Genomic DNA, 13,758 nt, shown 5'->3' on the forward strand with positions numbered 1-13,758 from the left:
AATCAGGAAGAAGGGGAAGAAGGTAAATAATGAAAAGGAGGGGCCCCATGGCTGAGTCTGGCACCTGAAGTAACAGCAGTGGGCTGGGATGTGAAAGTTTTAAGCTGAACAAACTGAGTGCGGCCTGAGAGGTAGGATCTGAACCAATCTAGTGGTGTGTAGGTAATGCCAATCGAAGATAATCTATTCAGAAGAGTAGTGTGACAAATGGTGTCAAAGGCCGCACTCAGATCATGGAGGATGAGAATAGTAATTAAACCGAAATCAGCTGCCAAAAGGAGGTACCGTATTTTTCGCACCATAAGACGCACTTTTTTTTCCCCAAAAGAAGGTTGGAAATGTCTGTGCGTCTTATGGAGCGAATATCGCGTCACAGACCATGATGTGTAGTACCTGACAAAAGTCGACATCCAGGGGTAGAGGGTGACAAAACTCACTGTTACGTTACAGGCATTCCCTCTGTGCTTGGAGGAATGTTAGACTCATTGACTCGGCATCTAATCCTTGCGTGTGCGTGAGTTGCGAAATGTAAACAAATGTAAACAAAGGCAAGATGGCATCGACATCTCATGAGGGAGCAAAGCGAGTGCAGAAAACAAAATACTCAGCAGATGATGTTTTGCGCATTATCACTGAGTCAGAATCTGATTTTGTTGAGAGTGATCAGGAGATCGAACAAGAGAGTAAGGAACTGGCCAGCTGAGCATATTCGTGCAGCCGATGCACCTATGGCAAGGTTTGTGTGGGACGAATACCTAGACATTGATCCTTGGGAGCCAAACTGGCTACCGGACTTCACAAGACAGTATGGCTTGCTGTTGGACTCGACAGATTACCAGCCGCTGGACTACTTCAAGCTGTTCTTTCCTGAAGCTACCTTTCAGCTACTGTCAGACAAGACAAACAGGTATGCAGAGCAATTTTTTGAATCGAGGGCTGTGCTTGCACCGCATTCTCGTTTTTCAAACTGGAAACCCACAACAAAACATGAGATGAAGGGCTTTGTGGCATTACAAATATAGATAGGACTAGACTGGCGATATAACTTCAGGGAGCATTGGTCCAAACGTGCTTTGTCCCCTGGTGGCTTTGGACAGGTTATGCCGCGTGATGATAGGTATGTGCTCCTGCAAAGTGATTGTGAGCAATTGAGCTTCATAAATTCTGACACTAGTGATGAGGAGTTCTTGGGGTTTCCATAAAACTAGAAGAGTGCTTGAACCTTAAAGTCTCTCCTTATTTGTTAATGACAGTGATGATGTTTCTTAATACCGCTGTTGAATTTACATGGTTGAAATATTATTCTACTATATTTTATTAAACATATTAGTACACCATTTGGTTCAGAATTTTTTTTTCTTGTTTTCCTCCTCTAAACCTAGGTACGTCTAATGGTCAGGTGCGTCTTATGGTGCAAAAATACGGTAGTTAGTAATTTTGATAAGTGCCGTTTCTATACTATGGAGGGGGCGAAAACCAGACTGAAACTGTTCATACAGATTATTTTGAGATAAATGAGAATGAATTGAATAGCCACTATTTTTTCAAGAATTTTAGTGTATTATTATATAGCAGGTAAGTCAGATGTCCTTGTTAAATGTCAGAGAAGAGAGCAAGCTTATAAATATCTGGTATAAATAATGAAAATGTTCACTGTAATTAGAACATAAGTCACCTGGTGTGGAAATGTTATTGTCTCCATGGCAAAATGAACTTATTTCTTTAGTATATATTATGGAACACTTTTACGGGAACTGTCAAATATTCTCTTATCAGTGTAACCCATCATATAAACTACTATGTGAATTAAACAAATATTTCTGAATCATAGAAACAAGTCTATTGTTCTTATTTAAAATATACTGTACATCTTGGGAAGCGCTGTAACAGCATGAAAAACTGTGATGTTTTTACCTACATGCAAACAATATAAAATGCTATTGGTCATCCTTTCACATGCCCATAATTCTTAAACCTTCCTTTCCTGTACTTTCTTAGACATCTCTCCCACTTTTATTGAACCACAGATTGTCTCATTTCTTATTCTTTCCTGTTTTTGTAATTCCACACATCCATTTCAACATTCTTATTTCTGCTACATCTAACTTCTCCTCTTGTACTGTCTTTACTGTCCATGTCACAGCTCCACATGTCATTACTGGACTTAAAATCTTACCTTTATCCTTCGCTTTAATTGGTGGACCACACTGTACTTCTGAAAGCGTATTCCAATTGTTTGGTCCACACTGCACTCTATGGGTTATCTCATCTTCTGGTTTTCTGTCATGGGCTACCACTGAATATAGTAGACATTTAAATGTATACTCTGTTTTCAATAGCTCAAAGTGCCTGCTAACTTTTAAATCCTGATCATTATCAAAACTCATATATTATGTCTTCTTCCTCTTATCAAATCAAAATCAAATTTATCTTCAACCCTCTATCTTCAAAAGCTCTTCTCCATTCTTTCAACTTCTTCTCCACTTCCTCTTTTCTGGTGCTACACAACACAATGTTGTCAACACAGTGCCTGCACCAGAGGGATTGGTCTTTTATCCCATGATGCAATACTTCCATAACCAGATCAAAGAGGTAAGGACTTAAAGAAGATCCCTGATGCGGATCTACCAGGATCTTGTCTGCTACTCCCAACACTGCTTTAACCTGAGTCCTCACTTCCTCATATATATCCTGGACAATCTACACATTCTTCTGGTGCTCCTTTGTCTCTCATATACCTCTAGACCTCTTGACGTGGCAGTCTATCATAACCCTTCAACAAATCCATAAACACCGTATCTATGAGAAGCACATAGGCTGCTCTACTATTATTGTGACAGTGGCAGCACTAATAATGTAGTAACATAGACTTGACCTGCAGCCACCAACCTGTCTTTTTGCTCCTGTTCTTCCGTATGCTTTTGAGGTCTCTCTATTATAAAAAAAAATTTTGGAAGGAGATGAGATGTGATTTTCTCAGAGGCACTTTAACGCCCCGTGAGACAAGGCGCTGAGACAAAAGGACAGCTGCTGTACAGGCTTTTAAATGATTAACGTGCAGCACGACAAGCAGAACACGCAGCACAGCAGCTGATCTGACCTTAGCTTGTGTTCAGCCCCCCTCTACACAACGCGAGCAGCAGAAACGTGAAGGTGGCTGGTGTGTATCGCACCCCGGGTGGGTGAGCGAAGTGAGCAGGGGGCAAAGCCCCCTATTATATATAAATTTAAGTTCATGTTGGCATGCTTTTTCTTGAGAATTTAGCAGTGTTTTTATAAAGTCTCAGTTTTTAAGCCAATTCAGTGTTAGGGCTATACTGATGTCAGTACGATTTGGTATAGCAGCTTCTTTTTAGTACACAAACTGGCACCCAACAAAGGTTTGTTCTTGCTTTTTGTCTGATTCCACTGTATGCTCTGACTACCTATGACCATAAAAACTGAATTAAGCAGGTTCAAGTGATTAATTCTTAGTACACAGTAGTATTAATTATAACAAATAAAGGTGCAAATAAACTATCAACCAGAATGTGAAATGTTAACATGAGAATTAATGCAGAACATAAAGTGCATCCTGTGTTCTATAAGATTTAGCAGGATTTTTAAAAGATTATTTTTCTTACCTGCTTATCCTATAGCTAGGACACAACAGCAAGTGCTCAGAAATTCTTATAAATTTCTAATTGAAAACAGAAACTTTGCAACTGATTTAACACAGACATTGACTGCTGGTAAAATGTTACCTCTCAAGCAGATGTTCCCCGATTTTAAAATCAACAACTACGTGAGTAGTCTTTGTCTGAGTTTGGAGACGCCTGCTCTAGTGTATTCTATTTCATTTTGCATTAAGTGGCAACATGAAATATTGCTTCCTGTGGTACACATTGACCCTTCACACCCTTGTACCATTAGTTCAGAGCTTATTTCTGTCACATGTTTTTGCAGCCAGTTATTGCCTTTTGAATGAAGGATGTTTTCTCTTGTCTTTTTGTTCCATGGTGAGAGAAAAGCCGAACAGATTATTGTGACAGATTTACTGCCGTTATCTGCTCAGTCAGCAGTTCCCTTTGAAAACTGGAAGGAAGCAGTATTGTGTTGTATGCACGAGTGACCGCTTAGGTTCCTGCTAAATCTGTGTCCTGCACATGAAGGATTATTATAATTAAAGGGGCATCGTTCAGACAGCAATGCCCAGTTATTAAATGCAGCTGTCTTTGCAGTACATTAAAAATAGAAATGATTAAAAATAAAAAGGTGTCAATATTCTGTTGTTTACTTGAACCATTCATCTATACATTCATTTGCCATCGTTTATTAATTTTACAGACCTGCCTATCTTAATATGGTACATTTTTGTGGATGCTCAGAGGCACAGCAGGATTGATTGCAAAGCATGAAGTACAGAAAAACAACCTTTCAAAACACCACTTTTATTAGCTGCCCTTACTCATACACAGTCAGTTTAAAGTGACAATAAATTTAAGAGGCTCACATTGACCTGAGGAAATGATTTGTTTGTGAAGCAGACTGTGCCTAGGTTGCTGTTTCAATCACGGACCCTGGAGCTGTGAGGCAGCATACTGACTCCTGAATTTTCTTTTAACGTTTTCTGTAGAATGATAAATAGAACTTTATTTGTCAGTCAGGTCACGTTGGGGGGCATGCAGTGGTACAGCGCATTGCTACGCCCACCACATGGCGAAACAGCTTGGGATCCCAGTTGGCACCCCTTTCCAGCCACCTCATGACCCCCCTGTGCTCTCCCAATCTATCTAAAGACTTCATAGGAAAAGCCACCAGAGACTTGAATGTTGCTGCTGAGGTAAGTAAACCTCTTGATGAGGTCGACACTTTCTCCTTAGTGTGAAATTTTGGCTTTTTACAGAATCTCTTTAAATAAACAAATACTGTAAATACATAAATAAATAAATACATACTTAAATGCACACACACGCAATATGTTCTAAACACACTCCAGAATGACTAAACAGAAAACAAAAAATACAAAAAGAAAGAAAACTTCAGATTTAGCAGTCACAGTGAGGCATTATGCAGGCATTTTGCTGTTGCTCTAAAGGAGCCCAGTGTCATTTACTAATTTTTGTTATTGCTGTTTGTTATGCTACTCAATCTGTGTGTTCCACTTTATTATAAAATTTTACGCACTTTTAGTGAGTAATTAAAAAATAAGTGCAAATGTAATTTTATGTAAATGCATTTTGCATTCAGTGTTATTTCGTATCTTTATATGTACTTTTTTTGATTTAGTTCTATTTTTGCACACGTTTAAAGCATTGTGCTTTGTGACAATACTGTAAACTGAATTTCCAAATAAAGATACCCATCCTGTCCTGTTAGCTTGTTTGTTTGTATCTGCTCTGAAAGTTTATAGCTGTTTGACTAATTGTCTTTTCAGAGGTTCACTGACAAAAGCGTGATAGACATATGAGCGGCGACAAAACCGCGACGGACAAACTCACGCCGACAAACTCGCTAACTGGTTTTCGACAAATGCGCGCCGACAAAATCGCCACGACAAAATCGCGAGAGAGGCCAAGAGAGTGGGATGCGTATGTGCGCATTATGTACACACAAGGGGGCTCCGCCCCATGCTCGCTTTGCTCGCCTACCCCCGGCGTTGGGTATCCTGAAATACATTAGAAGAGCTCGTTCATTTTGGAGCTGTGCCCACTTTGCCCGTGGCATTTCAGATGCGCGTTGTAGGCGCCTGCGTTCATTGATTTTATCCAGGCGGGTTCGTGTTTGTATATCCGTCAGTCGAGGTTGTTCGTTTTGAACCCGCGCTTCACTATGCTATGTAGTGTGGACGTTTGCGGCATCCGTACTCTCTTCGGTTTGACTTTGGGTGGGGCACCGAATCCTGTTGTGTTTGTTTGTTCTGTGGCAGTGTCATTAGGTATGGGCTTGTTGTTTTATTTGTTATTTCCGTTAGTTGAGATGTATTGTGTTTGTATTTGGTGTAAAGCGTTCAGCGGTTTGTACAATTCCAAGCAGCACATTATTCCTAACTTCACTCCGCAGTAGTGCCACTCACAATATGGCGGTCCCAAGCAGCACATTATTCCTAAATTCACTGCGCAGTAGTGCCACTCACAATATGGCGTACTGTCTTTGTGAACCTGTGGGGTCTCTGTAACCTCTTACGTGTGACTCTGGGGGGTACAGCGCAGATTCCTCTTGTTTATGTGGTTGTGTCATTAGTCACTAGCTATGGGCACGTTGTTGCTTCATTTCTCATTCACGTTAGTTGAGCTCTTTCGTTCTTGGGCCGTGACTCCTTCGTTCGCGGTGGATAAGAGTTTGTTTGCGGTTTATTAGGCGCGCGCCTGCGCAGTACGTCTCATGGTCCCATCGCCGTGTCCCTGCGTCCATATCCGGTCTATTCTCGGTTAGTAATATGGATTATGCGCTAGGTTATAATGCAGTCAGAAGAAAACAATTGAATAATACGTTATACTTAGTTAACTGACCCCATGGATATTATTAAGTCACAGAAAGGAAAACAACAACTTCTGTATAAAGGATATCGATATCGACGCGACAAGGTAAATCAAGATGGATCGTCTTCGTGGAGGTGCGTTAAAAGAGAGTGTTCCGGCAGACTTAAGAAGAAAACAGACGGGACGTTACAAACAAGTACTGAACACATGCACGCTCCAGATACCGCAAAAAATGAAAGCGAAAAAATAAAGGCGACTATACGTGAACGAGCCAAAAATGGAGTGGAAAAACCTTGTCAAATTATTGTGAACAGCACAGTAGGAGTCTTGCTGAAGCAGCCAATTTTTTGCCATTGTATTCGGCAAGCCAATGGACTATCGAGCAGAAACGAAAGAGGCCTGATGTCAACAATCCGAGGCCACATTCTGTTAAAGACATCATTCTCCCGGACACTATGAAGGTAACAACACGTTCTGAAATTTTTCTAATGTGGGATTCGGGTGATCAAGACACAAACAGAATGTTCATCTTCGGCACTCCAACAAATTTGCAATTGTTGGAGCAATATCCGCACTGGTTTATGGACGGAACATTCAAGATAGCTCTCGAGATATTTCTACAGGTATTTACCATACATTCTTTAATTGACAATCGCTCAATTCCATTAATATATGTGCTCATGGGAACAAAAACACAGGCTGACTATGAGTGGGTTTTCCAGAAAGTGCTTGAACTGCGACCATCTCTCACGCCTATTAGCATTATAATTGATTTTGAAAAAGGAAGTATGAATGCACTGTCTACTGTATTTCCAAATGCTACCGTACATGGTTGTCTGTTTCATCTTGGTCAGTCATTATGGCATCGAATACAAAACTAAGGTTTATCTAATTTGTATCGCGATGACGAGAACATTAAACTGTATTCAAAGATGCTAATTGCACTGAGTTTCGTTCCTCCGGAAGATGTTGGGTCCACTTTCGATGAACTGAGCGAGAGTAGACCCGACAATCTCCAGAATGTTTACGATTACTGGGAAGACAATTACGTTGGTCGATTGAGACACAATCGACGAGCCAACCCGTTGTTTCCTATCACCATGTGGAACATGCGAGAACGTGTTGCTGATGGCATGCCGCGAACAAATAACTCAGTCGAGTGTTGGCATAACGCGTTCCAGTCTTCTGTGGCGTGCCACCATCCTACCATTTACACATTGGTTGATCATTTCCGTCGTGAACAAGACATAACAGAACAAACCATCAGTCGTATACAAAGCGGAATTACCAGCAGTCAGGCAGCCAGCAAGTCTAAATATGCTCAACTATCAAGACGTCTTGCTGCAATTCTTCCTACATATGCAGGGCATGATCTTAAGGACTATCTGCGTGCCATGTCTCATAATATTGACTTCTAAAATAAACATTATATATGTTTTAAACTAGTTATTCATATTTAATGAAACTTTTGAACACTTTGTAAGTAGAAGATTTTGTGATTTTATTTACTTTTTTGCGATTTTGTCTGTGCGATTTTGTCGGCGCGATTTTGACGCTGCGTTTTAATCGGCGCTATTTTGTCGGTGCTCATATGTCTATCGCGCAAATGTTGGGTCACTCTTTTCAGAAAAATAGAGTTAGAAGGAAAGAGACATAATGAGGTTGTTTTTTTAACTTGTTTAAAGCACTGCATGTTTATTATTTTTCCCAAGGATTTGTTTATTGGCAACTTAATAGATCACCCCTGAGTGGATGGTGGAATGGTTGGATAGATAGAGTGCCTGTCATGACTGTATAATATATAACGGTAATAGTCGCTGTTTATAGGGAGACACAGTGGCTATACACAAACATCCTCCTAAATTGCTGAGCATATCTTCTTGTCATGGACTGGAGTTTTTAATCAAAATAGGGACTTCAACCAAAAAAAGAAACTCAGTCCCATCCACTGCTTCTAGGAATCCCATCTCCAAGGAATGGATATCTGCCACATTGCGTTTCTTAAAGTGCTGCTTTTACCTTTCTTCTTTTGTCTTCATGCAAACCTAATGTTTATAAACACGGACCCATCTTCATTAGACTTCTTAGTTATCAAATGGTTTGCCAGATCCTCTGTGAGTTCAAATGACAGTCCTTCTGCATGACGTCACCAAATTCGCTGTAATACAGAGGTTTCCTGTTTTGGCTACTGGTGCAGCAGGTGCATTTATAGTTTCTTGGTATCTCTCAGTTGAATTCCGAATACCTGCAGCTACCTACTTTCTCTGCTGTTCTTTTTCTGGTTTTATGTGGTGGCGATCTGCGGCACAACCACCCGATCAAAGCACCGTGCTGTTCCTACATTGTTGGATTGAAGGCCAGAGGTCCACTCTACTTCACCATCATCATCAAATTCTTCCATGTGAAGCCTGAAAACCATGAGGATAGATTGAAATCATTTACTTTAGGTCGAATGCCTAGAGGGTTCTGGGTGGTCTTCTGGTATCGGAACCTCTGCAGATTTTTTTTTTCTCCAGCCGTCTGGAGTGGTTTTGTTTTGTTTTTTTATGTCCTCCCTGGTTATCAGACCTTACTTTTATTCTATGTTAGTAGTATTGCCTAATTTTATTTTTAGATTTTGTCTTTTTTGTCTTTCTTCATCCTGTAAAGCACTTTGAGCTACATCATTTGTATGAAAATGTGCTATATAAATAAATGTTGTTCTCTTTGCATTCATTTTTATGAAAAGAAAGAGGAATACGACAAAATGGGAAATGTAGTGGAGAGAAGACTTGGAAAGATACGTTCGGCATCCTGTAGAAGTTTTACCTAGTTCTTCATTGCTTTGGTCCACATAAAGTGGAGAGGCTGTCCTTAACATCAATTTTGCCAGGGTTTGGAAAATCAGAGAAGAATAAAATAATTTATTGTGAGACAACATTGTGAGTGTGGATAATGTTTCCTTGAAAGCCCCTTTCTTCAACTAGATAATTCCCTTTACACTGTTGGCCTCCACTGGGTCCACATGTTCTCACCATAACATGCACTAAAATTACCTTTTGAAAACATCTTCTTTAAAATGCTTGCAAATCTAAGTGTTTTAAACTTTAATACTTGGTAATCCTGCTGTCTTCTGGCTTTTGGTAGTCGTTCACTACACCCACTCAGCTTCCTTTTAACAAAATTTGTAATGTGTATATAGACATAGTAGGTTGTTACTGGAAGTTTATATTTGAAGCATATTTGTTCAGCAGATGCATACATAATGCCACCATTGAGGTCGTTTAAGGGTCTGTACACTTAGTGACCTCCATGAAATAAATACTAACTAGGTTAACAAAGGTTAGAATATATGACAATTGTGCACTGGAGCATCTCTGCCTTAAAGTCTTTCCAGCATTAGCTCCACTGAAAATAGTTAAAGCCATGCTATCCTTCTGCTGTATTCATCTTTTAAAAACATGAACTTTTTGAATTACAGATTAACAGAATTACAATTTCATGTAACTCCAAAAAAATATTAATGTATACAAGGAATGCTCTGAAGGAGAAGTAACAGCTTTTGAAGGAAAGTCATTTTAAGCATATTCATTCTTCTAGCTAAAGTGAATTGAAAGAGATGACCACCTTTTAATATTTTATTGCATGCTTCCAGTTTTATTGTAGAAATTACATTTGAATAGATCCTTACATTTTCTTGTCACTGTAACTCCTAAATATCTCAACTGTATTGAGATGGTCAGTCAGAGTGATCTAGTTTAGTATGTCATGCTGGATGATTCACTGGGAAAAGGAGACTCTTAATCAAATGTATTTTGAACCCAGAGATTCTGTGAAGTTCATCCAGTAGATTTAGTATGCGTGATAGTGATGGATTTCTGTCTGTGATGCAGAATACAATGCTATCACCATTGAAAAATAGTTTTTTTGTTTAGTAACTTATGTTATGGTTACCTTCATCTCTGATGGTTTCTAAAGAGGTTCAGTGTTTTCGTCTCAGATAACCTTTGGTGGTAATAGACATCTCTGTTTAAGTCTGTGTTCCAATATGAAATACTCAGCTTTTACCTTTTGGATGTGAACAACACCCTTCTGGTCTAGAATATGGTAATCTGCAGGTGAATATTGGGTCTAAATCCAAATTTACATAGTACAGTCTAGTAAAGTCCACATTCCACTCTATGAAAATGCTATTCAAGTTCAGATACTGTAGATTATATACTACATGAAACAGATGTCAAAGCTTTGAGAATGTATGGTATGTACACCTGTAACAAACCCAGTTTGATCTGTTTATATATTGGGGGTGGAGGAGCTCTTTCTATATTCTTAGCTAAAGAATTTGAAATGTCATTATTCAGAAGTGAAATTGGCCTCCAGGATTCATACTCGAGAAGGTCTTTTTATTCTCCCTTGTAATGAAAGTGATTAGGCCTTCTTAAACACAGGCCTATTAGCTGAACTGATTGAAAATTCAATATTTTATAAAATTCCATGGGGTAATCCTCTGGATCTGCAGCTTTCCCACTTTGTAAAGAATTTATAGCATCCTTGATTTCAGAGAGCATCAGTAGTTTTCCTGGCTCTGTTATGAACAGTGTATCAGCCTGCAGCGATTCTACTGTACTTTGTGAAAGTATTTGTTTGACATGAATATCAATTTATATAGACACATAGTATTTCTTAAATAATACTATTTTCTCATGATCTCTGTCTTGTAGTTCAGTCTATATTGTTATACTCTACTATTTCATTCCAAACTTCTTTTTATTACGAGGAACATTCAAAAAGTTTCAGCACTTTTATATTTTTGTTGGTAATGGTGAAGGCAGGAGGAGTAGTGATTGGGCATGAAAAAGTTGATACAACGTTGGGAAAATTGCATCACAAACAAAGGTGACTATGTAGAAAGATGATGTAATTTATTTTTGAAATTCTTAATATATAGAGTTAGAAAAAACTGTGGAAACCTTTTGAACGTCCCTCATATTTTGTTGAACTGTGTTCATACTAGCATTTTCTTCTGCACTTTTAGTAACAATAGTGAGAAATAATATCCTGTTTTTCTCTAGTGAATCAAAAAAATAAACGTGACTATAAATTTGAATATATTCAGGCATAGGTTAAAAGTACTTAGGGTGCATGTACCTTGTGTTTGTTCATATTTATAGTATTACTGTTCTTACATTTTTCTTTCCTCATGGACTGTTTGTAAAGTACGAACTGCTTATGACTTGTGCCATGCTGCTTAAAAGACACATGTGATTACTCCCAACAAATTTGACACATACGTAAAAAAGTATCTCATCGCAAAAATATGATTCTCTGTGTGGAACAACTTGATGTGATTAAAGAGAAAACATCTGGAAAACTTCACTTTGCTTGTAATGTACATAAGGAATCCAGACAAGCTCATTCATGATTTTTCACTCACATTTCAAGCAGACATTAATATTTTTTTGTTCTGGCTGTGCTATTGGTCAGGAGACGTCATATGAATGCACATCTTCCTTTTTGCATAACTGAGGTAGGGGGAGTCTATACATGTTTCACTAATGAAACAACTGAATGCACAGTAATAAATGCTATGTAATGATGATCTTCAAGTATTTACTGTACATTATAATGAATGATTATAAATTAATATATTACTGATAGTAAGTTTAAAGCTAGTATGTTAATCAAAACAAAATCTGAAATATGGCAGTTATTTTCCAGTGTCATTAATGAGAGGGACAACTCTTTTGTTTCTTGTGATGGATGCATAAGTCAGCAAAAAGTCAAGTGTCTCAGCTTCAAGGTTGAATCCTAATGGGACTGGGAGCAGAAGGGTACTTTTCAGTGTGCCAGTGAAGTGTTCAAAAATCAGTTTGCATTGCAACTGACAGTCCAATAGCCAAACAGTGTGGGAAAAATAAACCTCTGTCCTATATGAAAAATGTTTTTGTTTCCATTTTATTTAATCTTAATTGTTTTGTTTTCCTGTTTTTAAAGTGTTTACTTATTGTCATTTCACATGAACAACACGTGTTCTGAATAAATGTGTTCTTTTTTTTTTCCCCTACTTAGGTAGATCCTGGTAACTCTGGCCGGGTAGGACCAACGGAAGCTGCATTATTTTTAAAAAAATCAGGACTGCCAGACGCAGTTTTGGGAAAGGTAGGTAAGGAACTTCATTTCCAAGTGATGTTTTGTTTTACTTTAACTCATAAACCAAACAGACCTTGGATCATGTTCAGCAAGTAACATTACAGTTCAGCCACTGTGTTCTTCAGTGAGGCAACATGGAGGCAAAGCTGATTTTGCTGAAAAACTGTAATACAGACTCTTTTGATGTATAGGTGATAAAACCAGTAATAAATTTCCAACTAAAAGAATAATTTGAATGGGTATAATTAAAAACAATTGCAGGGTTTATATGGTTTAGTATATGTTATAGCATATTTTTTTCTTGGACAGCACAGCTGCTTCATGGATCTAGCCAGGGCCAGATTAAGACGAAATTGGGCCTGATGCTGCAGCACAAAAAAAGGCCTATTTTTTCTCGGCATTGGTGCATGTGCATTCGACACTCACCGTACATGCACACTCAGACCGACCAAGGAGCCTTAATTGCTTGCGTCGCAACCAGCCAGCCTTTATTGAACATGAATAATAATAACGTAGTATCGTAACAACTCGAGATTAACATCAAACTATATATCATCAACATTCAATAGCAATTGTCTGAAAAGTACACTTAGTGCCTTAATGCAGAAAACCTAATAATGAAATACACAAAATTTTGCAATTCTCTTATGAAACAGAGTAAGAAAAAATGAATTTGCAGAGACATTGGGTCAAAGTGACTCAGTTCAGGCTCTTGAGGGTAAAAATTTGTCCATGATTTAAATTTCATAATATACCAGAATCCTATCGAGGATTTAAAACATTCTAAACATCCATGTTGGGCCCGCAGGCCGCCTTTTAGTTTTACCTTTACAGATAACCATTTAAATAGCCATCGATTTTTACTGTACAACTAACTTTCAAGGTGAAAAATTTACTACGTGGCACTTACCGAACAATAATAAAGTGGCAAGAATCCCCAAGATATTGCAAAAAACGCAACTAAATTACTAAGTAAACTGTTTAACGTAAAATTGATAGCATTAACTTGAAATCTTCGGTTAACAATAAACACAACGATGTTATAGTTACTTCACAGCGCAAAGAACAATAGTAACTGTATAATAAGTAACTCTGTGTCTAGGCGTCCGAAAGTCGGACTCCAAATTTCATTCTAAGAATTATTTTGAGGTTAATATAACAAAGGAAA

At 38.4% G+C, this 13,758-nt stretch overlaps 1 protein-coding gene and 1 long non-coding RNA gene across 12 annotated transcripts in view; one reads left to right on the plus strand and one right to left on the minus strand.

Moving 5' to 3' along the window:
* The window catches only part of eps15l1a (epidermal growth factor receptor pathway substrate 15-like 1a), a 278,411-nt gene that overhangs the window by 77,217 nt on the left and 187,436 nt on the right, over positions 1 to 13,758 (plus strand). For all 11 annotated transcript variants that reach the window (XM_051934981.1, XM_051934982.1, XM_051934983.1 and 8 more), the window contains exon 3: positions 12,510 to 12,599. In XM_051934981.1, coding sequence (XP_051790941.1) covers positions 12,510 to 12,599 — 90 coding nt within the window. The remainder of the gene's footprint in view (positions 1 to 12,509; positions 12,600 to 13,758) is intronic.
* LOC127529877 (uncharacterized) lies at positions 5,425 to 7,518 on the minus strand. Its single transcript, XR_007936481.1, has 2 exons — positions 7,383 to 7,518; positions 5,425 to 5,600 (listed from the first exon to the last, which is right to left on the minus strand). It is a non-coding gene; the product is annotated as an uncharacterized LOC127529877 (long non-coding RNA).

This window comes from Erpetoichthys calabaricus, chromosome 12 (genome assembly GCF_900747795.2).
Source record: "Erpetoichthys calabaricus chromosome 12, fErpCal1.3, whole genome shotgun sequence".
Classification (NCBI taxonomy): Eukaryota; Metazoa; Chordata; class Cladistia; order Polypteriformes; family Polypteridae; genus Erpetoichthys; species Erpetoichthys calabaricus.